Source organism: Plutella xylostella, chromosome 6 (genome assembly GCF_932276165.1).
Source record: "Plutella xylostella chromosome 6, ilPluXylo3.1, whole genome shotgun sequence".
In the NCBI taxonomy this organism is placed as follows: Eukaryota; Metazoa; Arthropoda; class Insecta; order Lepidoptera; family Plutellidae; genus Plutella; species Plutella xylostella.
The window spans coordinates 1,611,523-1,638,826 of NC_063986.1; the positions used below are offsets into that span (position 1 = coordinate 1,611,523).

At 36.6% G+C, this 27,304-nt stretch overlaps 1 protein-coding gene across 1 annotated transcript; it reads left to right on the plus strand.

Moving 5' to 3' along the window:
- The first annotated feature begins 1,027 nt into the window (after positions 1 to 1,027).
- Positions 1,028 to 27,204, plus strand: LOC105381906 (solute carrier family 46 member 3). Its single transcript, XM_048621575.1, has 8 exons — positions 1,028 to 1,397; positions 10,624 to 11,534; positions 13,061 to 13,220; positions 13,959 to 14,060; positions 14,328 to 14,465; positions 14,716 to 14,799; positions 15,156 to 15,312; positions 26,313 to 27,204. Exons 2-8 carry the CDS (start codon positions 10,635 to 10,637, stop codon positions 26,554 to 26,556), a joined length of 1,785 nt encoding a protein of 594 aa, XP_048477532.1. The 5' UTR covers positions 1,028 to 1,397; positions 10,624 to 10,634; the 3' UTR covers positions 26,557 to 27,204.
- Positions 27,205 to 27,304: the final 100 nt, after the last annotated feature.

Consider the following 27,304-nt stretch of genomic DNA (forward strand, 5'->3'; position numbering starts at 1 on the left):
AGAAGGCCGAGGACGAGGACCGAGTGTTATGTTTGGGAGAGGCCTATGTCCAGCAGTGGATGAGTATTGGCTGATGATGATTCTATGACGATGAATAAAATACGCACGTACAGCGTCGGTAGATCTTACTTTGCTTGATTGGTTGTATGTAAAGTACGCAGGAACGGTGTTTATTAAGTAATTATATAATTATGTATACAAAAAACATGTAATTGTAAATGTTATATTTCTAGTATTTTATTCTTAGAAAGTTTATTGTTTTTTTTTGTTTTTGAAGTTTAGCCGTGGTTAATATTATTCTGCAACTGATTTTAATAAAGTTTTTATTAAAGGAGACAACATTAATTTCTATTTTTTAGAGGTTTAAAGCTTTTTTATAAAATTATTTCCTGTGGCCAATAACCAGCCTATGGATGGCCGGTAAGTGATTTTTTTGGCCAATAACTGCAATTTTACACAGATTTGCAATAACATATATTTTTTTATTGGTTATAGTTTTCTAAATAAATTATTGATTTACTGCGAGGCAAAAGTAGCTTTTCTAGATTACATTCATACACCATCTGTCAATTTTGGTTTAATCTGTATGAAATAATTCAGCTTTGAAGTGGCCAATCCGCTTAGTTGGCCAATAACTGGCAGTTTTACCCTATTATGTTTAAGTTGGCAGTACTTAAAAATAATGAAGCTGTACAAATACTGAATGGATTTTCTTTGATTTACTCATTATAGTATGTCTTTTTGTTAAACCAAATCGGGTCACTTTTCTAGACCAACTTTCGCAATAACCTTTTACACTAAAAATAGTCTAAAGACCCAATAGCACACATTTTATCAGTGCCCTGTAAAAATTGCTATCTTTTTACCCAACATGAAGGTTGAATGTATTTACAATACATAAGTACTAATGCACATAGCTACACGTATCGTACGTAGTAAAGGGCCGGTATTTTTTGCATTATTTTTTTCTGAGGTTAATGTTGTGTTGTCACTATAGTGTGTCAGAGTTTCAGTTTGCTATGGCTGAGGTGGCCAGCAGTGCTTGGCTCGTTGCAATCACCCACCTGTGATCGGCGGAGAAGGTTGCGCGCGCGCATCAACTGTGTCTATAGTACCTACAAGTACCAGCAAAGAGTTCGCGCGCTTTTTTAAAAATAAATAGAATAAGTTCCGCGTCAACCGTCGCCAGTTCTTGAAAAATTATCTCGGTTTAAAAATAGAACGCGTTCGAATTAAAAATAAATACCTATAAATAACTAGTTGATAGTTTTTTAACTGGTTTGCAATAAAGTTTAAATAGAGTATTTTAGCGGGTAATGGCGAGCAAGTTCGAGGACACAATAAGAAGGTGAAAGTGATGAAACTTATGCTGTGATCAATCAATAAGGATTTAAAAGGTAAGAAAGGAGATCGTCCTACGAATACTAATGATTGTAATGTATGTTCGGTGTGCGTATGGAAATGAGAAAGCGATACTGACTACTGTTTGTTTTAGTTTTCTGCAAACATAGAAAGTATATACATAGATAGATTCCTACAAACACCCACTGCATAATATGCAAGATATAAAAAATATATTTAACAATATTACCTACCTACATAATTATATAGGTAGATTGATTGAGACTCTCTATTAAGTTGATAAAATTTATTATTTTCTATAAAGTTGATAAAATTTATTAAGTAATTCTGTTTAACTGTACTTGATGTGTTTTATTGTGTATTATAGTATTCATGAAGTGGTAAGAAATAATTAAGTACTTGTAAGTAATTACTAGAGTTTGTAGTTAAATAATAACATCCCAATTACTAGCAATTATGACTACAATACGATTAGGGGTCCTATAATTTGGTACTATGCATATTTTATAAGGTAACTCTACCTAGTTACAGTAAGTAATTTGTGCCTCTAGGTTTGTTGTAGGTAAACATTAATTATAATTTATTAAAATAATTATGCATAAAATTTTCACAAATATTAATAGTAATATAAATATTTTAGCTGGGTTCTTATGAATGTAGAGTTAGTACTCAGCTGTACTTATTTTAAATCTATGTAGAGTTATGTATTCTATTCTATTCTATTCTATTCTCTGTCGAATGGAACCTTTTGTGCATGTCCTTGTGCATAGGCTTGTACCATTTCCCACCACACTGGTCCACTGCGGGTTGGTGGGTTAATACATCTAGATGTGCTAAATCTAGATTTGCAGGTTTCCACACGATGTTTTCCTTCACCGTAAGTGGAACTTTTATAATTAAAATTACTTAATTTTCTTCTTTCTAAAAATTTTACAGTCAGTAAAATATATTATGGGAACACCCAAATATTCCGAAAAACTTTTTTCCAAATTTGATAACACCGAATATGTAATTTACGAAATATTGCAATACCGATTTTTTAAAATACCGAATTATAAAAATCACGAAAATTATAATTTCGAATATTAAAATCACGAATATTTATTATTACGATTGTTAAATATACGAACGTTAAAAAATACGATCACTTTAATATACGAAAAATAAAATACCGATTTATTATAATCACGAAAATTTAAAATCCCGATCGGAAATATGATAATTCGTGATTTTGACAAAAACGCATAAACGTCTTTAAAACTTTAGAACCTAAACCTAAAGATAGGTGCGACGACGAGCAAAGCGAGGAGGAGCGTGTTAGGTGCACATAGATATCGAAAAACAAAGCGGAGCGCAGCGAAGCGGAGCGGAGCGTTTCAAATATAGAGTAAACAAAGTTTGTCAAGTTTTGTTAAATAGTAAACTATTTTTAGTACTTGTTGTTAAGTTACAGAACAAAGCAATACAATTGCTCGGATTTTTACGGTATTTCATCTTAAAAAGCTTAGGACCTAAACCTAAAGATAGGTGCGACGACGAGCAAAGCGAGGAGGAGCGTGTTAGGTGCACATAGATATCGAAAAACAAAGCGGAGCGCAGCGAAGCGGAGCGGAGCGTTTCATATAATATAGCTTATTTATTTTTGTTTGTATACGGATTATGCTGTTAATAAACACTGACTATTCACTAAGAAACATTGCGGAATTTGTATTTTCGGAATACTAAAACTTCGGAATTCGTAATTTTAACAATTCGATATAATAAAAAATCGTACTTTGGAAACATCGAAATAATAATATTCGGAAAATTGACTTTCGTTATTTTAATAAATGTGTTGTTTGAAATTTCGTTTATTATACTATTCGTGATTTTCGCTATTCGGAAACTAAAAATTCGGGATTGTGAATTATTCGGAACTCTGAAATTCGTAATTATGAAAATCGTTATTTTCATATTCGTAAAAAAGTAATTCGGAATTCTGTAGTGTACCCATATATTATGTATGCCACCCTTAGTGTAACATTAATGTTATAACGGAACTTCAAAGTTTATTTATGTAAAGGTAGACATTTTCTCAAACATCCTGAAGACCATCAATGTTATTATTGTTTCTGCATAATTCACAATAGATATTTATCTTCCTTGCAATCATTATTATATAATCAAGAGTCTGAGTATCATATACTTATGCTTATGTTATGTCTATCTATGAAACATTCGGCACAAGGATAACGGTTTTGAAACTACAAAGGTAGGACATACATGCTGATAATTAGGCATTATCTTAAGGGCGCGTTAATCTTGCCATACAAGAGTGACGAGCAAACATTCACAATCAGTATTTTGTCACCAAAAAAAGGATCTGGTCGCCATTACCTGATTACCTTTTCCCATTAATTTCCATCGAGGTTTTTCGATATTTGGTTAAAGCTCTTGCGGCCTATGGTGTTTAAGACAATGAGGTCTTGTATTGAAGACCTTCCTAAATCAAATACACCATAGAGCAGGGTTGCCCAGTGATGGACTTCGGCGTCGCGGAAGTCATAGACGGAGACGGCCGGTGACCTCTGTAGGTTTTTGGCTCAATGGTCGAAGGGACCACAAGTAATGATCGCGAACGGCGGAAAGTTTATAAAGAGGTCTTAATTTGCTTATCAGTAGGACAGAAATAAAGGCTACATAAAAATATAATAGTATTTATCTACTGGGAAAATTACTTTAGAAATTACAAATAACACAAAATTATAGTATACCGGAAAAAATACCATGCTTAAAAGTTATCCTCAACAATGTTTACGTAGCATTGTCAAAATATTTATGTAGCACAATGAGGTGCCTAGTTATCCGTTTGCAAACAATATGCTCAATTTACGTGTACATTTTGCAAATCAGTAACATAAATAGCGTATGTATGTGAACTGTTTGTACCTAACAATGGAATATGTTAGAAGGTAGATCGGTGTAGGGCTTATTGATGCTGAATGAACAGAGACCAGAATCTAAGGTTCACTTTATTTTATGTAAGCAGTTAACAGTTTCATAAATATAAGTCAATAAATAGTAGATATTATAAGTTTCGCAAACGAAGGTATCATTTCCATCCATATTCTGTCATTGGTTAAATCGATGTTACCAGTACATCGTCATAAAATAATACCGAAAAAGCACCAAAGCTGTAGCATACAATTAACGCGACTGTCGAAACTAAACGTCGCTACTGCTTTCTATGATATCGGACCAAACGGATTTTCATAAATGTATAGTGAAACGGCGTCGTCGGATATGTCGATGAAGTGGACGCACTTGTGTGAATTTTTATACAAAGAATCCGCTGCGTATGACATCGATAGGTGGACGCTTACTTAAAAGAACCGTGCAGATTCATACCTACATGATTCCGCTAAACGATAACCGGAGCATGTTTTATCAACAAACCAACAAACAATGGTTGTCACGTCAGTGCACATCGCCATGCCTGTAATTGCAGGGGGTCACTCTATCGACCAAACGAAGTTATGGAGCGCAACCACGACTCTATCGCCTTGCAATAAACGTGCTCATTGCATGAAAGCGGTCGTTCGTTCGTTTATGGACAAGGTAGAGTCTATAGCTCTATGTGGTTAGGCAACGCGGGCCAAGGCCGGCCCTAGATGCGACCGACAGAGTTCACGATCGTATCACTGTGCAGTTGCAAAATATCCCGTTTTTATTGTGAATGAGCATTAGCAGAGGTGCGATCACAGGATTCGATACCATTTTCGAAACTACACTAAGGGTCACTTTTACCAAACGCTAAACGTATATAAAATAGTATTTAAATCAAATTTTAAATAAATTTTGCACTGACAGACGTATGACAGGCTACTAAATACGTTTAGCGTTTGGTGAAATTCCACCTAACATGGAAAAAAACAAATATCACTTTTGAAACTAACAAATTTGCCTTACATTTTGACAGTGACAGTTGACGATATGCAACGTAAACGAAGGTTTCGAACTTTAAGTGTGGATTCTATTGGATAGAGATGACTTTTTGCGGATAAAAGCATTTTATTTCATGTCCGTAAGGCGTTTAAAAATCTCGAGATATGATTTTCTTAAAGAAGAAGAAAATCTAAATTTAAGTTACGTAGACCCCCACATATGGGGGATTTTCTCGATGAAATTACTCGTAGAATCCACCCTTAATGTTTGTCGGGTCCGAAAAACAACATACTGTATACGATCAGGGAGTTAATCTACGTTTGTATTCTTAGCAACGGTCATTATCGAGCCAAGTAGCGGATGCTCCTAAATGTAATGAGGCAATTTTGCACAAAATGACAATGTCGGGGTAATTATTAGATTCGTCTCCACAAAAATTGCTTTTCTGACCACAGAGTCATAGGACCTGATAAGTACCAACTATAGGTATATTCTTCTAATGATTGTGACCGTTAAATACGATGTAAATAATAGCTACAATAAGTATATGATAAATATAGCTTTATGATACAACAAAGCTCAATAATAGATTACTTAAGTACTTGAAACAGCTAATTACAATAAAGGTTATGTACTGTCCTAGTAATAGTATATACATCAATAATACAACTGGTAGTAGGGCATTTTTCGCATGTTCGGAAACAAGTTCGCAGTTTTTGGACCAGGTACTTAAAGGGTAATATGCGCTAATGTTAGTTTAGCGTTTGTCCTTGCCAAAAGTTACGCGACTGAACTTTCACCACCGCAAATGTTTGTACAGCGAACATACTCGTTTGTGTATTAATAGGTACCTACCTACAATACTTATGTATATAGAACTTGTAAACACTTCCAGGTTCAAAATAACTAGTCACGATAATTATCTTGTACCTACATTGTAGACTTATAAATTTTTTTGTAAGTGAATAAATTATTTACTTTTAAGTTTGATAAAAAAACTGCTTTCCAAAAGTACAAAGAGCTGACAAAGAGCATGGACTATTTTAACTAAGTATTAGATGGATGTGCCTTATCTCAGTAAAAAATATGTAAATAACATGTGAATAAATTAATAGTAACTTAAATAAATACATTCTACATTTTAAGTAACGTTAAAATCAAGTTAAAATTAAATAAAAACTGTTACTTTTAATCAGTTCTTTTGACGGATCGATGTTAAAACAATAAAATTTCGTTAGGTCAGAGCTCCTGGGTGGCCAGGATATCGCCTCTCCGTGAAATCAGCTTTTCCGGTAAAATTTCTAGAACTACCGCCATGTACTCAATTAACGTGTAACAAGTGGTTTCGTCTTGCTGGAACAACGTTATCGAATTCTAACCTCAAATTCCTATAGCTTAGGGGACAGAAACACTCGTAACACTTCCTATGGCAATACCGAGGTCTCTATGCAACAAAATTTCCATTCTCGTTTGGAAGAATGCCAAAGTCGCGACGGTGGTCATATGAACAATATTATTATTTTAAAAAAAACCCGACTTCTGACGTTAAGTAGGTATATTAAAAAAATATGTTTTGAAATATTTCTTATAGTTTTTTTTCTGTGAATTTTTAAAATTTAAACTTTTCACTGGCCCGCCCTGTACATGTTTTCCGTATGCAATTCCCAGTATGGCCACGGGAAACATTTCTAAGAGATTTTAAGAACACCTAGGTAACAGCTGTTAACTAGCGATTTATTAAGTAGGTTCTCCCTGCTCGAAAAGATTGGTAGTGACTAGTGATCATTCGTGGACTTTTTCGTAGTAGTGAACATACACATAGCGCTGTCGCGGCGGCGCGTGAAGCCATGAACCGTGGTATTTTGATTGCAACTGCAGACAGTATTCTGTTGTAGGTTAGCTACGTGCCTAGTGCCTAAACTATATGTATGACTGCTAGGGTTCTGTATGGACATTTATTTTTATTTAATTAAGTACTATAAGTACTTTACTTTACTAATATTATAAACAGGACAGATTTACGAGTAACTAGCTGTTCCCGCGAGCTTCGCTTCGCCTTAAAAAGTTTTCCCGTGGGAATTCCGGGATAAAAAGTAGCCTATGTTCTTTCTCAGGTTCTAGACCATATTAAACCAAATTTCATTCAAATCCGTTCAGTAGTTTTGGCGTGAAAGAGAAACTGATAGACTGAAGACACAGTTACTTTCGCATTTCTATTATTAGTTAGGATATATAGTTAGGATGCTAGATCTGGTTTGTCGAAGTGGTGAAAGGATTATGTAGGTTGAGTTACTTAGTTAGATGATACAATAAGTTCTGTATACTGACTCAACCAGTAAGAGGAACCCGATAGTTACTATGCCAACGGAAAATTCTAACTAGGTTTTACTTACTGTTTAGGGGCTATACTTAATACCAATAAGGCGTGAAAATGCTAAAGTCGGTGTTACTCGCTACGCGCTATGACGTTATCATCATCATCAGCCTATAGCAGTCCACTGCTGGACGTAGGCCTCTCCCAAAGCACGCCACTGGATGCGATCTTTAGCTTTCCGCATCCAATCACAACCAGCCACCTTTCGCAAGTCGTCACCCCATCTAGCCGGATGGCGTCCCATATATCTATCTATCATCAACATTATTTTAGTTATTAAATTTACGAGTAGGTATGCCAAATACTGTGTGTTAGTAGGTAAAAAGCATAGCGGTTTTGAATTGAATAATAATCGGTCATTTGTTTGTTTGTTTATTACTATGAAATGTCGATCACTTCTATCACCTAACACTACCTACTATCATCTATGATGGTGAAAAAAATCGACCGACAATTATTGGTTCTATGTAATCAGTAGGTAAATTTAGTACAGACAGACGTCAAAGTAAAGTGATTAGCTGATTAGTTTATTTGCACTTGATCACTGATTCCGAACTCCTTTCTAAACCGGATGGAAATTGGAAATCTTCCAGACAACTAGATCCAGTTATGGTGATTGTATGCAGGTTACATTCCTGTAGTCCTGTTAGCATCAACGCTTTAATGTTTGTTTTGTTTAACCTCAAACCAAATAGGGGTACTATAAGTTTGAACTCAGTATCTGTGGATTGTACCTATGATAGCCTTTTAAAACTGAAATCTTCCATGTGGGTTTATGTTGTTAGATTGATAAAAATGTTCTAGAGTGTTTTGGGTATGCCCTATGATTCATCAGAATCGGTCGAATATCTAAGCAGATAGACCGCCAAATTATGTTATAGTGGTACGATGCCGATATGACGAAATCAAAAAAGGGGCTTTTAAAACACATCTGAAGATGGAAAACCACTAAAACAAAATAGTTTTACAGTTATCCTACACAAACAAAGCACACTTATTATTGCAAAAATTAAAGTTTAAAAAGGTAACATATGAATACATATAACTACTTATGTATTTATAATATTTATATTCCATGTGACTTTTTTCTGTGATCATTACGTGAAAATGCCATCATCATTTCCGGTCGCGACAGAGTTCTCATGAGTCTCGTGGACGAAACAATAAAATTGTTACTTTTTGCTGAATTATTACGTACCTACTTTATTTTACATATAGTTACTTTTTAACCACATGTTGTCAAATACCTGAAGAATACTCTACATTTAAATACCGTGTGGTGTGGAGTGTCTGCGGTTACCAATCAAGGGTTGCCTTTTGTACCTATTATTTCTAATTTTGTATACAATAAAGTGTGTATAGATAAGTACCTAAGGTGGTAACACAACTCGTCTTTATTTGTGAATAGCTTTTGTTTTAAACATAATTTGAATTTAAAAAAAAAAAAGCAATTCATACAAAATTCGTTTCGGTGACGTTATTTTTCAGTATGGATTCATATACACTTTGAAACTTTTTCGATGTCTCTTATTGAAGTTCACCATCACAAACCGCAACCTTATTTGGCCAGCATTTGCAGTCCCGCGTAATTATCTTCGCACGATCTGAATAAACGAAGTGTCACTACAAAGGAAAAGCATTGACTGCCAAATTTGGGACATAAATTAGGGGTCAAAGATGACTACAGTCACGTGCAGTGTCAACGTGAAACGGTCAGTGATAATGATCTTCCTCTTTAACACTAGAAGACTATGGTTTGTCAACCTATTAAAAGAATTAGCCAGATAAAGTATTGGTAGAGAGTCTTTTCATGCCACCACCACCAATTTAAATGACCTGACTATACTTAGGAATCTTAGGATAGCATAGATAAGCATGTACTTTATACGTATTTGGAGACATTTTTAGGAATTACAAGCGCGAGATGCAATAAGATAAGATTTTGAGGTAAAATTATCGTAAACAGTGCAATGTACAAATAAAATGTTTACGAATGCACCGCTAGCCTTTACCTTAACCTTCAGTTATTTATAAAGTTGTCCAAGACCTTATGTTTAAATTAAGCATACGAGATGCGACTCGTGAGGTTCCCTTTGCGTCTGCATGTTCTTCCTTTTTAGTGTGAGCCTTGATTCGAACCCGGAACCACGAGACTAGCGGCCATGATTGCGACTTTTTTTTGCGTCTAAAGCATCTTGCAATGATGCTATTGAGATGTAGTTTGCTTTATCACGGCGTTTTATACAGTTTTTTTTGGTAATTTACGTGTTTATGATCAACGTTTCAGCGGAGGCATAATTTATCCCTTGGCCAAATCCTAACGAGCATTTAAAGATCACAAAGTTGAGCAGTACGCGCCTCAGGCCATAGCTGATGACAAGGATAGATAGCGAAATTTTGATCCGCTGGTACTGTTAACGTTTTACAAAATCACTTGTTACATTGAAGATACAGCTATGTTTTGTTCAAATAGCCCACACAATCTGCCGGTCACCGGGGCATTGTCAAAGCCCAGTCAGAGCCGGAAGGTACCGGTAATCGAACCGTTAAATTAAAACTTCATTCAACAACCAGACAACAGCGATTCTTCCGTGTCCTATCACGGGCTAGCTTCACGTGCACAACATATAATGCATTATTTAGATACCCAACGGAATCACTGTGAGAACTGCTCACCGAGATATCTTAATAAAAATAGCTCAGTCTCCGTGCCTTAGTTAAAAACAACGATCCCAGTGTTTGATAAGACTATTGTGGCTGCCTAGGTAAACCCGAGTCCGGTCTAGCACTCGCCTGCGATTACGCTAAGTACTATGGCAATAATGAAATGATTACGACGTCCGGCGTTCAGTACATTAACGCATTTACCCATCAAAGGCACAAAAGGTACAGACTACATGACGAGGGAGAAACATAATTACCAACTGTTATTCGCAAACAAATAATCATTCCTTCTATTTCAGGAGGCTCAGCGATGGCGGCCGAAACCAAAAACGATGAAGTTAAAAAAATGAACAAGAAGAACAAAACTGAACACGGCCCTAACGACTTAAATGAAAAGCAACTCAATGTATATAAATATAATAATGGGAAACACAAAGACCAGGAGAAACAGGAGAAGAAAGATGACGAGAAACTCGAAGACCCCGGCTGGAGTGGACTGGGGTTCTTCCAGAAAGTCAGATACATGATGAACATGATCACCGTGGAGCCTATCTTGGCTTGCTACGTGATGCCTTCCGTTCTATCAGCCCTGGCGACACAGAATCTCTACTTGGAGAAAGCGTGTAGAGTCAACCTAGGGTATTCCGACCACATCTGTGACGCATTGACAAGACGTGACACGGCGAATTACACGGCTGAAGAGGAAGCGGTGCAGACGCTAGTGGCCCACGTTGCTGGGTGGAAAACAGTGCTGCAATCTTTTCTACCCTGTGGAATCCTGATCTTCCTCGGTGCCTACAGTGATAGAGTCGGCCAGAGGAAGATCTGCATGCTACTGCCAATCATAGGAGAGTTCCTGACGAGTGTCGGTTTAATCATAAACACGTACTTTTTCTACGAGCTGTCTGTGGAAGTGGCTGCGGTCACAGAGGCAATATTCCCAGCCCTCACAGGCGGCTGGTTCACCATGTTCGCTGGAATCTTCAGCTACATCGCTGACGTCACGACGGAGGAGCAAAGGACTTTAAGGATCGGGATAGTGAATCTGTTTTATTCAGTCGGGGTGCCAGTGGGCGCTGCCTTGAGTGGTATTCTAGTGAAGAAAATTGGACTGTATGGTGTGTTTTCGTTAAGTGCCTCGCTGTATATATTGAGTTTCGTGTATGGGTACTGCAGGATAAAGGAAGTGAAGCGGCCTGAAGGCAGCACGGTGAGTTATGTTCCGATTTATTTATTTACGCTCGATGATACATTACAATTGAGAAACAAATCCAAGATTAAATATATTATGTCTCGTTTTTTTTAATTATTAGAACATCATTGTATATAGGCAGACCTTCTTGGTCTTAACTCGATTGCAGATAACATAGACCTTGCGGGTGTTATTATTATCCTATCGATAGTACCTAGGTAATTATCATGGTCTAATTCGTCTATTGGTTATCTCTCTATGCATCAGTTATTCCTTCGTCTGTTTATCTCAATCTCAAGAGGTGTCGATGCGTTTACAAACATAATAAGCAGTGATAGCCGATGGCCAGTGATTAGTTATGAATGTTATTATTGTAACTAGGTAGTTGCTATTATTTCAGTTGGTATCATTGGACACATATAAGTATATGTAGTTAGAAGGCTTAACAAAAAAAAATACGGCAATTTTATTAGTTGCTTACGATATAAACTGTGTTTGATGTTTTATTTTAACGACGGTGGTAGGTAGGTTACCCATTAGATATTGATAAGTATTTAGTTGTAATTTGTCACGGCGGTGTAATCAATTAGTACTTTATTTGTAGTTAAAAATAAACGATGCATAAACCGAGAAAAACCATCAACTTGACCCAGTTAAGTGTCACAGTTCAGTGATAGTGATGGCCACATTTTTCAACAACATAAACGATAGTTAATAATAACAACAATAGAATATTCAATGCACCTGCATGTGCCTTACTATGATAAAAGTGATAAAAAGTACAAAAGAAACAAACTCATTTTTATCAGTGACGTTCCCATACGTAACCAACATACTGAGTAACTTTTGGGTGTAAGGAGGTAGTACATCAACCTAGCAACGGCTAAAAAGTACGTAAAAGTCCCCTTTGTAAAGTCCATAAAAATGTCGTTAGAACAGCTAAAATTAAAATCAGTTATAGGCGTTATAATTTCAGGCGATAGTAACGGAAAATAACTTAATGAAGAATCTTTAATTAAGTAAGTAAGTACTTAAATTGTTTACTGTTAATTAACTAGTTAAACCATGATTTAAGAACCTACTTACCTACCTTATAATATTACTACCGTTTAAACTCAGTAAATTTTATTATGGATTCAATTTGTAACTGATGCTAAAAAATATACTTAGGCAAGTCTTCAGAAGGGTTATCTTTAGTGGGAATCCTTAGACTCGGAATCACGAGTAGAGAATATTATAAAAAAAGTTTTGTTAACTCTACATAATTATTAATACATTATCACTTTTGATCCTTGTACCTCCTGCAGGTTGACTGGCAGAAAATGCTTTTAGCATTAAGTCCACCTGATTGTACATTATTACGATTGTAAATTGTGCAATAAAGTATAAATAATAATAATCATTATAATTATACTTTTCAGTACTTAATTTAATAATTATATATTTGTTCTTGCCCCTCCATATTTCCCACATTCAGCATTCCTTACATTCCCAACCTACAGCAACACATCTCATAAACTCTAATCACCAAACTCCTCGTTCAGAAACCGGCAGAAAACTGGCGGGAATGGCTCAAGATGTTCTTCGACACTCGCTACGTGAAGGAAACAGTCCTGGTTGCGTTCAAGAACGGCCCCAACAACCGCCGGCTGCGAGTCATCATGCTGGTCATTGTGCTGTGCGTTGTGATTGGCCCGATCTATGGTAAGGATAGCTGTTGAGATCTTTGCCCTCCTGGTACTTTCGAGATTACGGTGAGGTTTTGGATGGATGGGGTATGAGGAAAGTTGAGTACATGGTTGTGTATTATGCTTCACTTTAGAACGGATAAAGTTTTGTAACGTATAGCAGTAATATAGCCCATATAGGTATGCATGCAGTCACTGTTATAGCATCAGATTCAGACTAGAGGCACCTAGTCTAATATTATTGTGGATCTAGTCAAATTCACTGAAATGACGATGATACTTCGATGCTACCATATTCATTGTTCAGCCATGACATCTCAATTCAACGAATGCAGAAACTAGGTTTAGAATCTACAATTACGAGTGAACTCTATTATTTATGTACAATACCCGTCCAAAACAATGGGATGGGAATTCTGAATGTAGTTATTTTCTTTTGTTGCCCGTAGATGCATCAGATAGTGAGTGACAAGATGTCCTTGCAGAGACAATGATATGAAACCATAGGTTGAAGCTTCAACCCTATCATGAAAACCTAGTAACTAGGTATATGAGCAATCATTTACACGTGTACCTTAGTGGTTTAGAAACAATGTTTGTGATGTTATGTGAATTCAATTTGCCGATCATACTGTGTTGACTATTTTTTTACCTACTTGACCATAAATAACTTCCTAGAAAATTACAAGCATGTTTCGGACCTCTGGCATTCTAGCGTTCTTTGATGTTTTGAATAATTATTGGTTTTTTTCAGGTGAAATGGCGGTGATGTACTTGTTCACTCGGTTTCGCTTCAACTGGAACGAGGTGGATTTCAGCGTATTCTCAACCTACGCCATGTGCACTTCTTTAGTCGGTAAGTTTCGTTTTTATTAGTATAATTATCTTAATTTAGTTCAGGAGTTTCAACTATTCCTGATATCTGTTCGGCGCACCCTGGACATTCAACGACTGACGCTAATCTGACATACCAATCCTTTCACCCTGAGCTTTCAACACTTGTTGACAAACACTAGGGTTAGCGACACGATAAGAATAATTGTTTCCGTGTAGGTCTACCTATCTTGTAATATTTTACACATTAATATTATATCTACTGTAAAAATGTCTTTTACATTTTCAGGTACTCTATTCTCGGTGGGTGTCTTCAGTCATCTGTTGAAATTCGATGACGCAATCATCGGCGTAATTTCCTGTATGAGCAAGATTCTATCTGGCTTCATGTACGCATTCTCGACGAAAACCTGGCACATATACATAGGTATGTAACACATTCAGATACTATATTAACCTAGATAAAATATTTAACTGCCAAGACAGGAGATTATCGGACATCTTAATGATTCGTGACCGGATGGCCTCCCTTCGAATACCTGTTCAAAAATGGTTGTTCAAGCTATAAGATAGATATTAAACAGGGTTTTACTTAATTACTTACATCACAGTTACATGCTAATTTGTGATTGCAAATCATACAGAAACCTAATATAATTTAAATTTGCTTTTTCCAGCTCCATTGATAGAGATATTCAACGGGACATCTTTTATAGCAATGCGATCTATGGTCTCCAAGCTGGTGTGCAAGGATGAACTAGGTAAGTTCTATATATACATTAATTGCGTTTAAACATATAACAGTAACAAACTTTAAACTGAATAAAACAGCTTTTCGACCGAATGACGCAGAGTGGACCTGGACAGATGATGGCATAAATACATTATAGATAGTGCTTATTGCCAGTAGAAGAAGCTCCGAATCGTTTTTCGAAATACTATTTTCCGATAGCACGGTCCGTCGAAAGCACTGTTTGAAGATGGTTGCTTTAACGAAGAAATCATTCGCCCATAGAACGGTTCGTCGAAAACGATTAGCTCCACCAGAACGATTGCAAAACTATAGATTTCTCAGAAACGCTTTTACAAAGCTATGACTGATTTGTTTAATTTCCAGGCAAAGTGAACTCCCTATTCGGCGTGGCAGAAGCCATGATGCCTCTGGTCTACGCTCCGATGTACACGACGGTCTATACCGCCACTATCAAGACCTTCCCGGGAGCTTTCTTCCTGCTCGGTGGAGGGCTGACTGTACCCGCTGTGGTTATATTCTTGTAAGTATTGTTTACTTATGAACTTACGATTGACGACCAAAAGTCAAAGTCAAATGTTATTTTTCGTATAAATAGATTTTTTTCTGACGGATAGGGGGATCTTTCTGACCGACGACGATGATTATTGACTGGTAGAAAATGCTTTTAGCATTAAGTCCACCCTTTGTACACTTATTTATATATTTGTGCAATAAAGGATTAAATCAAAAAATATTTATTGGCTGATGATGATGAACTTACTGCTTATAACTATTAGGCGGATCTCACATTGACCCGCACGTCACACTGCGTGTAGCGTGAATTGTATGAACTCATGAACGCACATAGATGCGTTTTATGTGTGTTGGCCTGTGCGGTATTTACAAGCAACGTTCAGTTATTTCAAAGGCAACGCGATGCGTAGCAGCGTGAGAACAGCCTTACAAATGAAATGTAGTACCTACCTACTTAGCAATAAGTAGGTTGTATAACGAAACATTCAGCGCATCTTAATAAACATTCCTACGGATAATCTAGAGACGACTTGAGACTTCAACTGTATCAGGGCAGTTCTTCTTTTTAACCTACATAATGGATAAAAAATTATCCCGAATTTGAAAAAAATAACTTTAGCTTTTTGGTGAACTCTAATAATTTTTATGATAGCTACATTTCTATTCTATCGAAAAAGGTGGTTGGCCGCGAAGTTTAAGTATTTTTTCAAGATTTTCAGAACATAATACGTGGATAAGGCAAAGAAAATTACACCTTCGTCACAGAATCTTTTATTTTATTTTAACGAAATAGTCTTCGTCGAGGGGGGCTTGTCGCTCACGTCCGTAGGTACAAACCCTAGTTACCCTACACGTGCCCCCTGGGTGGTGCTAACGAGTGACAACGCCGAATGTCGGGCGGCGGTAAATCGACCCGACCTCCTCTCCTAGCAGAGGCGGCGATCTCCCGCCGTAAAAAAGGAGAATCACCAACACGCCTGCCAAGCGCGGTGATTATGGCAAATACACCTCCTAATGATGGAAAAAACAAAGCCCCGGCCCCCAGTCCCCGGCAGCCCCGCTATCCCGGACTCCGGTAGCGGTCACGGTAACGGCGGGGCAGGGGGTGCGAAGAATCTCCGGCAGAGAGTCGGCTACCAGCCCAACCGACCCTTGCACCTGGCAACATATAACGCACGGACACTGAGGGAAGACGTGAAGATAGAGGAGCTGGAAGAGGAAATCAGCAAGTTAAAATGGGACATTATAGGGTTATCCGAAGTCCGACGAGAGGGAGAGGATACGGAAATTCTCCAGTCCGGAAACTTGCTGTACCACCGGGAGGGCGACCAACTGTCCCAAGGGGGTGTCGGGTTCATCGTCAACCAGTCCCTCGTCAACAACATCGTTGAAATCGGAAGTGTGTCGACACGGGTTGCGTACCTCATCCTGAGAATATCTAAACGATACTCAATGAAGGTCATACAGGTTTACGCACCCACATCTAAGCACACCGATGATGAGGTCGAACTTGCGTATGAAGACGTATCGTCTGCCCTGCGTAAGTTCACTACTCATTTCACGGTGGTGATGGGAGACTTTAACGCGAAACTCGGAAAACAAGAAGGCGGCGAGACGAAAGTGGGGTCACATGGATTTGGAGTCCGGAACCATCGTGGGCAAATGCTGGCTGACTTCTTGGAGAAGGAGGGCCTCTATATTTCAATTTATTTTATTCTGAGCAACATATATCGCATTGAATATTTACATAATTAAGTAGGTACTAATTTAACATGCATTTACAATACAATTAAATAATATTATAATCATTAAACAAAGTAAATTATTAAAATATAATTATTCACATGATCTATCATTTATAAATTCATTAACAGAATAGTAACATTTCTTTAATAACCATTTTTTTAAATTTGTCTTGAAGTGATTGTATTTGCTGACAGATTTCAAGTGTAAGGGTAATTTATTAAATAACCGCGTATTCTGGTACTGAGCACTGTGCATATAAACTTGCAACATTGGCAGAACTGCGCCACCCTTGCTGGGGATGTCCTTCCTTCTTGTTGTCAGTCTAAATAGTCTTTCTTCGTCAGTCTCTACCGTCTCAGGATGCTTAGCCATATCGCAAAGTAGAACTAGCAGATAAAGACAAGGAACAGTCAAGACTCCAAGTTTAATGAAAAAATCTCTGCATGATTCCCGTTGAGATATCCTAAAAATTATCCTTATGGCCCTTTTTTGTGCAACAAAAGCTTTTGTGATATTGTATTTGTAGCTGTTTCCCCATAGTTTAATGCTATATCTCAAGCGAGATTCAACTAGTGAATGATATATCATTTTTAATTGCGATATAGTCGCTTCGTTTCTAAGACTTCGCAATACGTAGCAAGCTGAGCTTATTTTATTTGTCACACTCACTAGCTCTTTTTTCCAATTTAAACGAGAGTCAATGTTTACGCCTAGGAACTTGACTTCATCCACAGTTTCAATATGTTGTCCATTTAATTTTACATTTAGTACTTCATTTTTACCACATGTCGATTGAAATAGCATTACATTCGTTTTATCAGAATTTATTATTAAATTATTATTCATAAACCATATTGAGAATTCTTGAAGAGTCAAATTTATTTTATCATTTAATTCGTCAATATTACTAGCTGAAATTATAGCGTTAGTGTCATCTGCGTATATTATTGGAGTCACATCTGGAATCTTGGATCCAATATAGTTTATTAGGTCATTTATAAACACTATAAAAAATATTGGACCCAAAATTGAGCCTTGCGGAACTCCGGTTTTGAGATCTACCCAGTTTGAATTGAAAGTTAATTCTTCACCATAATTAATGCTTTTCAACTCTACATATTGTTTTCTATTACTTAGGTAACTCTTTATAAGATTCAGTTGTTCATTACGTACTCCATAGTGCTCGAGCTTTTGCAATAAAATTTGATGATCTACGCAGTCAAAGGCGGAGCTTAAGTCCAGAAACACACCTGCTACCTTAAGTCTCTTATTCAAATTAGTCACTACTTCACAAGTGAGGGCGTCTACTGCTTCAACAGTGCCAACTCCCTGTTGGTAACCAAATTGCCTCTTACTTAGTATATTACAAGCTTTAAGATGCTCTAACAGTCTTGCTTTTATTAGTTTTTCCAACAATTTTGAAAGGACAGGTAGTAAGGATATTGGTCTGTATTTCTTCGGGTCATTTTTGCTTCCTTTCTTGTGTATAGGTATAATTTTAGCTATTTTAAGTTGGTCAGGGAATATGTTTTCGGTCAGACAGATATTAAATAATTGACTAAAGGGCTTTGCGAGTATATCTATGTTTCGTTTAATAACTACAATAGGTATATCGTCATAACCGCAGGAATTTTTTAGTTCCATTCTATTAACTATTGTTTTAATTTCAAGTTCTGTCACATATTTCCAACGAAGCTCTCTTTCCACTCGATTTGTAGAGTTCTCGAGAATATGTATTGATTCCGTTGTATTTGTCAAATTTGTAGTGTTATGTGTATTAAACTGCTTGGATAGAACTTCCACTATTTCCTGAGGATCTTTAACTAAGTTGTTCTCTACTTTGAGTAATATTTTTGACTTTAGGGTATCTTTACTAATATTTCTATGCTTATTTGCAATTTTCCATATTGCCTTAGATGACCCACCCGACTTGTTTATTTCTTTTTGAACAGAATTGGCCTTCGCTTGGCGAACTACTTTCCGATAGATATTTAAGTAAACAGATCGATATTTTGTGATAGTCTCATGGTTTGAACTTTTATCAGCAGTATTTAAAAATCTCTTCATCAAACTTGACACTCTCACTCCTTTAGATATCCATTTAATTTTTTGTTGTTTATTAAGGTTCGTTTTTTTAGGCTTTAGTGCAAATGATTCATTAAAGTTTTTACAGAATAATTCAAGGTAGCCATTTACTGTCTCTACATTCTGATTCATCTCCGTAGTTTTTTGTCTAAACACATCATTATTTTTTTCAGTAAAAGATCTTCGATGTACCATAGTAAACTCGTTATGAGTTTGTTGGTTTACATTATGAATGGGTACTGTTGCTTCACTAAGAAGTGCAAAATGGCCATCGGATAAGCCATTGTCGTCTGTTGAGAGTTCCCTGAAATCATCGCTACTAAGGTTCGTTATCATGTTGTCAAGTCCAGATTGCGCGCTACCCCGAACAAAAGTAACACAGTCGTACAAATATCGGAAGTTATAGCATTTAAGTAATGTCTGGAAGTTTTGTAAATCCTCTCCATCTGTCAACACGTCAATATTAAAATCTCCACATATTATGCTACGCTTGTCAAATAAATACTCTAATAATTGTTCTAGTCGTTCAAGAAACGGACCTAATGACTGTTTTCCTGGAATTCTGTAACAACATAAAATATTCAAATTCGTTTCATCGTCTCTAACACCACATATTTCAAAATTATTAACTCTGTACATTTTTTTACATATATCCAAATCCTCAGACTGACGTCCATTTAATCCTAGTATTAAAGTTCCTCCTCTTCTCTTTTGAGTTCTTGTATTGTATGAATGCAGAGTATAATTATTCAGGTTAAACAAAGACACGTTAAATTCATTAAGAAAATGTTCACTTATGCATAAATAATGGGGTTTACTGTTTCCTAAATTTTGAAAATACAATTCTAGATCATCTTTCTTATTTGTTACACCACACATATTTTGATGAAAAATTCTAAGATTACATTTTTTTATTTCATTGGTGCATTGTTCCTCAAGAGCGAAAAAACATATGGTTTGATCTTTCCGTTTCTGAATTTACTAACTCACATGATGCATCCTGTTCCTGTCTTTTAATTTGTGATATTAATACTGACACGTCTCTGAAGATTACATTTAGTGCATAATTATTTATGTGATGAGTAATATAACTAAACATCTTATGCGAGTATGACAAGTTTTTGTTACTGTCCATTATATAAGCATATTGATAGATTTCGTTATCCAAATAGAGCAGGTTATTAAAGCTCTCAAGGCGCTTATTGTACAGAGTTACAGAACCAAAACACTTAAAAGTTGGTAGCATTATAATGACATTTGTATGTTGAACAGACAATATTTTTTCGCGAATATTCTCTACAATTAGAGAGTAGTTCTTTGTCACTTTAAAATCATGTTCACCTATCATTAATATGCAGTAATCGGTTTGTGTAAAGGCTTCTAATTTCTTCTCTAATCCCTCAATCATTTGTTGTATATGGCCACCTTCATATAGGTAATGGCAAATTTGGTGTTCAGGTAACAAAGACTTTGCTGTACTTACAATGTCTCTCCGTTTGATGTTACTGAGAATCATTATTTGAGATGTCAGCGGGGTTTTCGGTATCGAGTCCGGCATAGTTTGTGTATACTCTGATGAAAATGTCGGATTTGTAATATCTCTACATTCGATTTCTTGTGATATAGAGTAAACACAAGAAGATTCCAGTTTATTTTCAAATGCGCTAAGTTTGTCTTTAAGCTTCATTATCTCATCTTGGGCTTCTTTCAATTCTTGTTTTAAGTCTATAATGTTCCGTTGTAAATTTACCACCAATTCGCCATGCAGTGAGTTAGTTTGTCGTCTAGGTGGCGTGAAGGTTGTGTTCTGATGACGTATAACCGTAGTCATAGGATGTCTAAGGTTTAAGTTATTTTCCGGCAGCGGGGACTGACACAATAGCTTTAGAGTATTATTTTCTTTATTCAATTTGGATACTACTGTTTTCAGGTCATAATTTTCCATTAAAGTAGTGTCTAACTCGTTCTGCGAGCTAGCCAGTTGTGCTTTTAACATTTCGATAGTATCCTTCATTTCATGGATCGGTACAGTTTCCGTAGGTATATGTTCCATACTTCTTGAAAGAAACTTTTCAGGTGAATCTGATAGTTTGCCAGGAGTAAGTAGATGCAAATCCGTTAGATCACACGACTGGATCTTAGGTGAAGATTGCGATGAACTATGAGTTATTTTTGCTGTTAAATTAGCTGGAGACAATTTCTTTCTCATTGTTACGTTAGAATTCTTTATAATTTTATTTTCACATGTTTTACATTTCCATTGTTTCCTAGAATCTGCATCTTTTAAACGAAACAACTTCTGTGAATATCCAGAACACTCAAATTCATAGTAATTATGACATTCCGAGCAGTGCATGGTATTTTTCGAATCAACCCGTTTCTTACATATCTGGCATGTGACTGTTGATGCCATCTTGCGGCCACTGCTGGTATTTGTAGACATCTGTGCTATGTAGTATTGAACGCATGCAACGCAGTTCAGGTGATTTCCGATAGATGTCACTAGTGTTTTTTCACTCAATAATGGTGTATGATCCTTTGACTTAGTTGGTCGTTATAACTCTAGGTGGCGTTACTGTAGCCGACCTTTGAAGACAGCTGATTGGTCAGCTGATGTTTGTTTATAAATTATTTGAATGCACCGTATTTTTTTAAGCTGATTTGTCTTTAAGTTCTTTTTCCAATCACCATAGATAAATATAGGGATGAATTATGTTGCGATTAATAAATTCATGCAGGTTACTCACAAAAATTTTCTTCTTAGGTACAAGTTATTTGGTATTTAAGCTTGTTTTTGTATCTGTTGAACACTTCGCATTTACTCAAAGAATCCATTCACTATCACTGAGATAACATTTTCACGGCGTAATTATGTAACACTCAACGTATTTTTTCACTTTTTGATGTCTAATTCATGATTTTAATAATTAAATTAATATTTTCTTTACGGAACAGATCTTAGTCAGAGCACAGTGCTGCTCTCTATATGATGAACTCCTTCTACAAGAAGAAGCCACAAAGGAAGTGGACGTGGATTAGCCCCGATGGGAAGACTAAAAACGAGATCGACTTCATATTGACGGATAAGAAGCACATATTCAATGATGTCTCAGTGATCAGTAGGGTTAAGACCGGCAGCGATCACCGACTCGTAAGAGGCACTTTGAATATAAACTGCAAAATAGAACGCTCCCGTCTAATGAAGTCCACGCTCCGTCCTACTCCTGCTCAAATCCAGGATCCCGAAAGCTTTCAGTCTGAGCTTTGCGACCGCCTGATATGTTTAGAGAATTGCGTTACAGTTGACGATTTAAATAATAGGTTTGTGGAAACTGTCCGAGAGGTAGGATCGAAATATTTTTCGTCCCGAACCAACCGAGGACCTCAAAAACTCTCAGATGGGACTCTGAGTCTCATAAGAGAACGGAGAGAAATGAGGTTGCAGTCTTCAGTTGATATGGTCGAATACAGACGTCTAAACAGACAGATCGCCAAAGCAAGACGTTGCGATATGAGACGCTACAATTGCAAGCGCATTCAAGACGCAATAGAGCAAAACAAGGGCTCCAAAGTCTTTGCTAGAGATCGATCTGTTCGGCAGACTCTGTTGACCCAACTGAAGACCGACACTGGCAACACCGTTTCATCAGTGCCCGAAATTCTGGGAGAAATTGAGAGATTCTACGGACAGTTATACACCACAACACAAAACCCTATTACCAGCGGTGCTCACGACAGCCGAGCGCCACTCACCCGACACTATACCGAAGATATTCCGGACGTCAGTCTAGACGAGATTAGTATAGCTCTCAAACAGCTAAAAAACAACAAAGCTCCGGGAGATGATGGAATAACGACAGAACTTCTGAAAGCCGGCGGTAGACCGATTTTAATAGCACTTCGGAGGCTGTTTAATTCCGTCATACTCGAAGGCACAAGCCCGGAGGCATGGAGCAGAAGTGTAGTGACTTTGTTCTTCAAGAAAGGCAACAAAGCCCTATTGAAGAATTATAGACCCATTGCACTTCTGAGCCATGTGTACAAGCTGTTTTCGAGAGTTATTACGAATCGTCTCGAGCAAAGACTCGACGACTTCCAGCCACCCGAACAAGCCGGGTTCCGAAAAGGCTATAGTACCATAGATCACATACACACGCTTCGGCAGGTTATACAGAAGACCGAGGAGTATAATCTACCTTTATGTCTAGCGTTTGTGGACTATGAGAAAGCCTTTGATTCTATTGAGCTCTGGGCGATGCTTCAATCCCTTCAGCGGTGCCATATAGACTATCGCTATATCGAGGTGTTGAGATGTATGTACAATGCTGCCACAATGTCAGTTCGATTACACGAACATAGCACAAAACCGATCCAGTTGCAAAGGGGCGTGAGACAGGGAGATGTTATTTCTCCGAAACTGTTCACCTGTGCACTGGAAGATGTTTTTAAGCTTGTAGAGTGGAAAAGACTGGGCATTAACGTCAATGGCGAATATATCTCGCATCTACGATTTGCTGATGACATAGTTATTATGGCGGAAACGCTGGAGGAGTTAGGCGAAATGCTCACAGACCTCAATGATGCCTCTAAACAAGTTGGGCTGAAAATGAACATGGACAAGACAAAGGTCATGTCGAACGAACATGTTTCATCATCGCCCGTAACTGTAGGAGGTGTCACCATCGAAGTTGTTGATCAGTATCCCTACCTAGGACAAGTGATCCGATTAGGTAAATCCAACTTCGATAAAGAGGTAGCTCGTAGAATCCAACTCGGATGGGCAGCGTTCGGGAAATTACGACACATCTTCACTGAAAACATACCTCAGTGTCTGAAAACAAAAGTTTTCAATCAGTGCGTGTTGCCAGTGATGACTTACGGAGCCGAGACGTGGTGCTTCACCAAAGGGCTTATCCACAAGCTCAGAGTTGCTCAGCGTGCTATGGAAAGGGCTATGTTAGGCGTGTCCCTGCGAGATAGGATTCGTAATGAAGAAATCCGCAGGAGAACTAAAGTTACCGATATAGCCAAAAGGATTAGCACGCTGAAGTGGCAATGGGCTGGCCACGTAGCCCGCAGAGCCGACGACCGCTGGAGTAGAAAGGTTCTGGAGTGGAGACCCCGTGTCGGCAAACGGCGTGTCGGTCGCCCCCCAACCCGTTGGTCTGATGATCTGCGGAAGGTAGCGGGAAGCCGCTGGATGCAGATGGCGGGTGACCGTTTGGGGTGGCGATCGTTAGGAGAGGCCTATGTCCAACAGTGGACTACGGAAGGCTGAGAGAGAGAGAGAGAGAGAGTCTTCGTCGATTAAAATGAAACTTTTTTGATACGTTAATAAACAAAATACCATTTTAGAAAACATATGAAGGAATGGATTTTTAGTAATAACAAAATATTTATTAAGTAGTTATTACCACTCTGTCACAATTTCAGCTAAAATGAAGCTTGTTTTTGCTATAAATATTTTTTCGCTACTAATTACAGTCAAAAATTAACAGCATAGACGTTAACATCAATGACTATATTTAATATGATTTTTCCAAAGTTGCACTATTTATAACAGACAATATAAACGACCAAAAATAAGTTGACTACCAGGAGACACCAATCGTTACAGAGTGGTAAACGATGTGACATAGTTGTTATTCTATTAAATATGCGGTAGTGTTTTGGAATAAAACAGTTTTATTTAAAAATAATAATTTAGTAACTTACTTATAAATCATTATGGTTTCAAGTTAGTCAAAAAAATTACTGGAGATATCTTTATTATTAGTATAACTAATGAAATCACACTTGAGAACCTCTGGAGAGTGAAATATCCGTATTTCAGGAACTTAAAGGACAAATTTGTTCCAACTACATAAAATAGTGTTTATCTGCACAAATAATATTTTCGGCAACCTAAAATTTAAGTAACATAATGGAAAATTACGTAATTTGTTAAAGTTTTAACCAGCCATATTTCGAAAATACAGCAGTGGCTCTTAGAACTTGAAAAAAATACTCTTTCCTTTTTTAATTGCCTTAGAAGCTGGAAGGACTTTAATGTTATCATCAAACATCCGATAAATCATTCTCCACCATATTAAACAGTCTACCACATTCATCGTCTGTTCTTGAGAACAATAGCACGAAATTACCTTTTTCACAAACGAAACTTTTTATTAATGCAGCGCAAGTGTATTGGACGTTCCTTTCGCTTCTTACTTTAACCAAAACGTACAGTTTCTCTTCAATTTTTCTTTGATGAATTTCCTCAGGTTGGAGTGTTTTGTAAGAATGTGACAGATTTGTCGTGTGACAGAGGGGTAAAATGTGTTGAAAAGTCGATTAGCATTTAAACAGTAACATAAAGTGTAATATTCACATGTTGATTGCAAAGTAATTGTTATTACCAATGAGTAAATAACAAAATAATAATTTAATTGTATTTTATTTTAACAATTACCTACGTGACGAAGCTGTCGCCGAATAAACACACGCACCTCCTGTCACACTTTGCGGGTGGCCGATACGCGGTGTCTGGATCTCAAAGGGGAAATCTTACCAAGGGGAAAAGAAGACCTTAAACTCTGATCGATGGCAATAAGGACGAGTGGCTCAAACAAATATTTTAAATGGCAACCTACGTGACAGAATGTAACTACTAAAACATTAGGTAGTAAGAGACAAATTTTTAACATTTTTTTTAAATATTTCTGAAATCATTTAAAAATATATATTTTGTTTTACTAAATAGGTAATATCTTCTGGAGTTTAAATTCATTTTTATATTTTATGTCGTCATATATATTTTTTGTAACATTATCAAATATGCGCAGGATGAAGTGGCGGGAGACAGCCAAGATTCGTATGAAATACACCTCTGTCACGCGGATTTACCACTCTGTAACGTAATTTTAAATACAAAAATATAAATTTATATTTTTGTAAACGTGCACAGCCGTTGTGTTTTTAGTACAATGCACGCTGAAATATAAATAAATAAATAAATATTTTAAAAACTCATGATTTTTTCTTCACAACTGATGGAGACTAAGTTATGTAGGTTAAAAAGAAGAACTGCCCATCAACGAACCTTTCTAAAGTCGTTATTTAAGTGAACTGTAGGGTCGCCATACGCCATACTAAGCCACAAAGCATATTAAATATTTTCTTCATTTCCCATTTCAGATGGTTATATTTAGCCAACAAGAAACACAACGTCGACGGCAATTCAACAGACACCTCACAAGAGAAAACATTGGACAAACCTGAGAAGAATGGAACAATTAACAAAGCTTTTGAACTGAACGAAAACAAGGAAGTTGGAAACACTAAAGTGGAAAATATGATTAGTTCGCATATGCCCACAGAGTATTCTGGACAGACTGAGTATGATATTGCTAAAACTATGCATGGTATTGGTAAAATATGAATTAGGATGCGTAGGTATATTAATTTTTGAGGCTAGATTTGGGCTAATGGATTCGAATTGTATAGAGAGGCTCTAAGTTTTCAGCTGCCGACACGATTTTTAATAACAGAGCTCAATATTATGAGAATGATAATGCAAAAATCATAGTAAAATTATTGTAAACTAGAATGCTTAGGTAAAAATACATATCCATCTCAAAACACATTTTTTTATGATTTTCAAAACTATGGCGAATTAGTAAGACACTGTGATAATGACAAGTTTAAATTGATTCAAATTATTTTAATTTTAAAATATAGTATGACTTTGTGATATTGATGTATCAAAGGGTGTGTTAAATTAATTTTTTTATAGGTTTATCTTATTGTTATGGTATGAATGGAGAATGGAGGATAATTATTCCTAAACAGGGTGGCAATCTATTAGTGATAAATTTGAAATAAAATCAATATCAATGTGCTCGTTTTTTTCGGTAAGAACAAAATAAACTTTAAATAATAACTGATACAAAATTACCGTAAGTAATAATATAAATAAAGATGAACTTGCGGCAGTCTTAACTCATTTTTGTATTAGAATTAGTTAAGTACTTAATCTAAGAATAAGTACTTTAGTGTTAGGTATTCTTAATAAAGTATTTTTATAAAACTGTATGTTGAATAAACATACCTTACCTATGTGTTTACTTTTAATGAAATTAAGTATTTATGTGATAGTACTTATAATATAAAATAAAGGATTAAAAAAG

What these genes read in the sequence shown, in the direction of transcription:
- LOC105381906 (XM_048621575.1), top strand. Translation starts at nt 10,635, where the DNA reads ATGGCGGCCGAAACCAAAAACGATGAAGTTAAAAAAATGAACAAGAAG. An exon ending in AGCGGCCTGAAGGCAGCACG is followed by an intron (nt 11,535 to 13,060) that starts GTGAGTTATGTT and finishes CTCCTCGTTCAG; the next exon opens with AAACCGGCAGAAAACTGGCG. An exon ending in CATGTGCACTTCTTTAGTCG is followed by an intron (nt 14,061 to 14,327) that starts GTAAGTTTCGTT and finishes TTACATTTTCAG; the next exon opens with GTACTCTATTCTCGGTGGGT.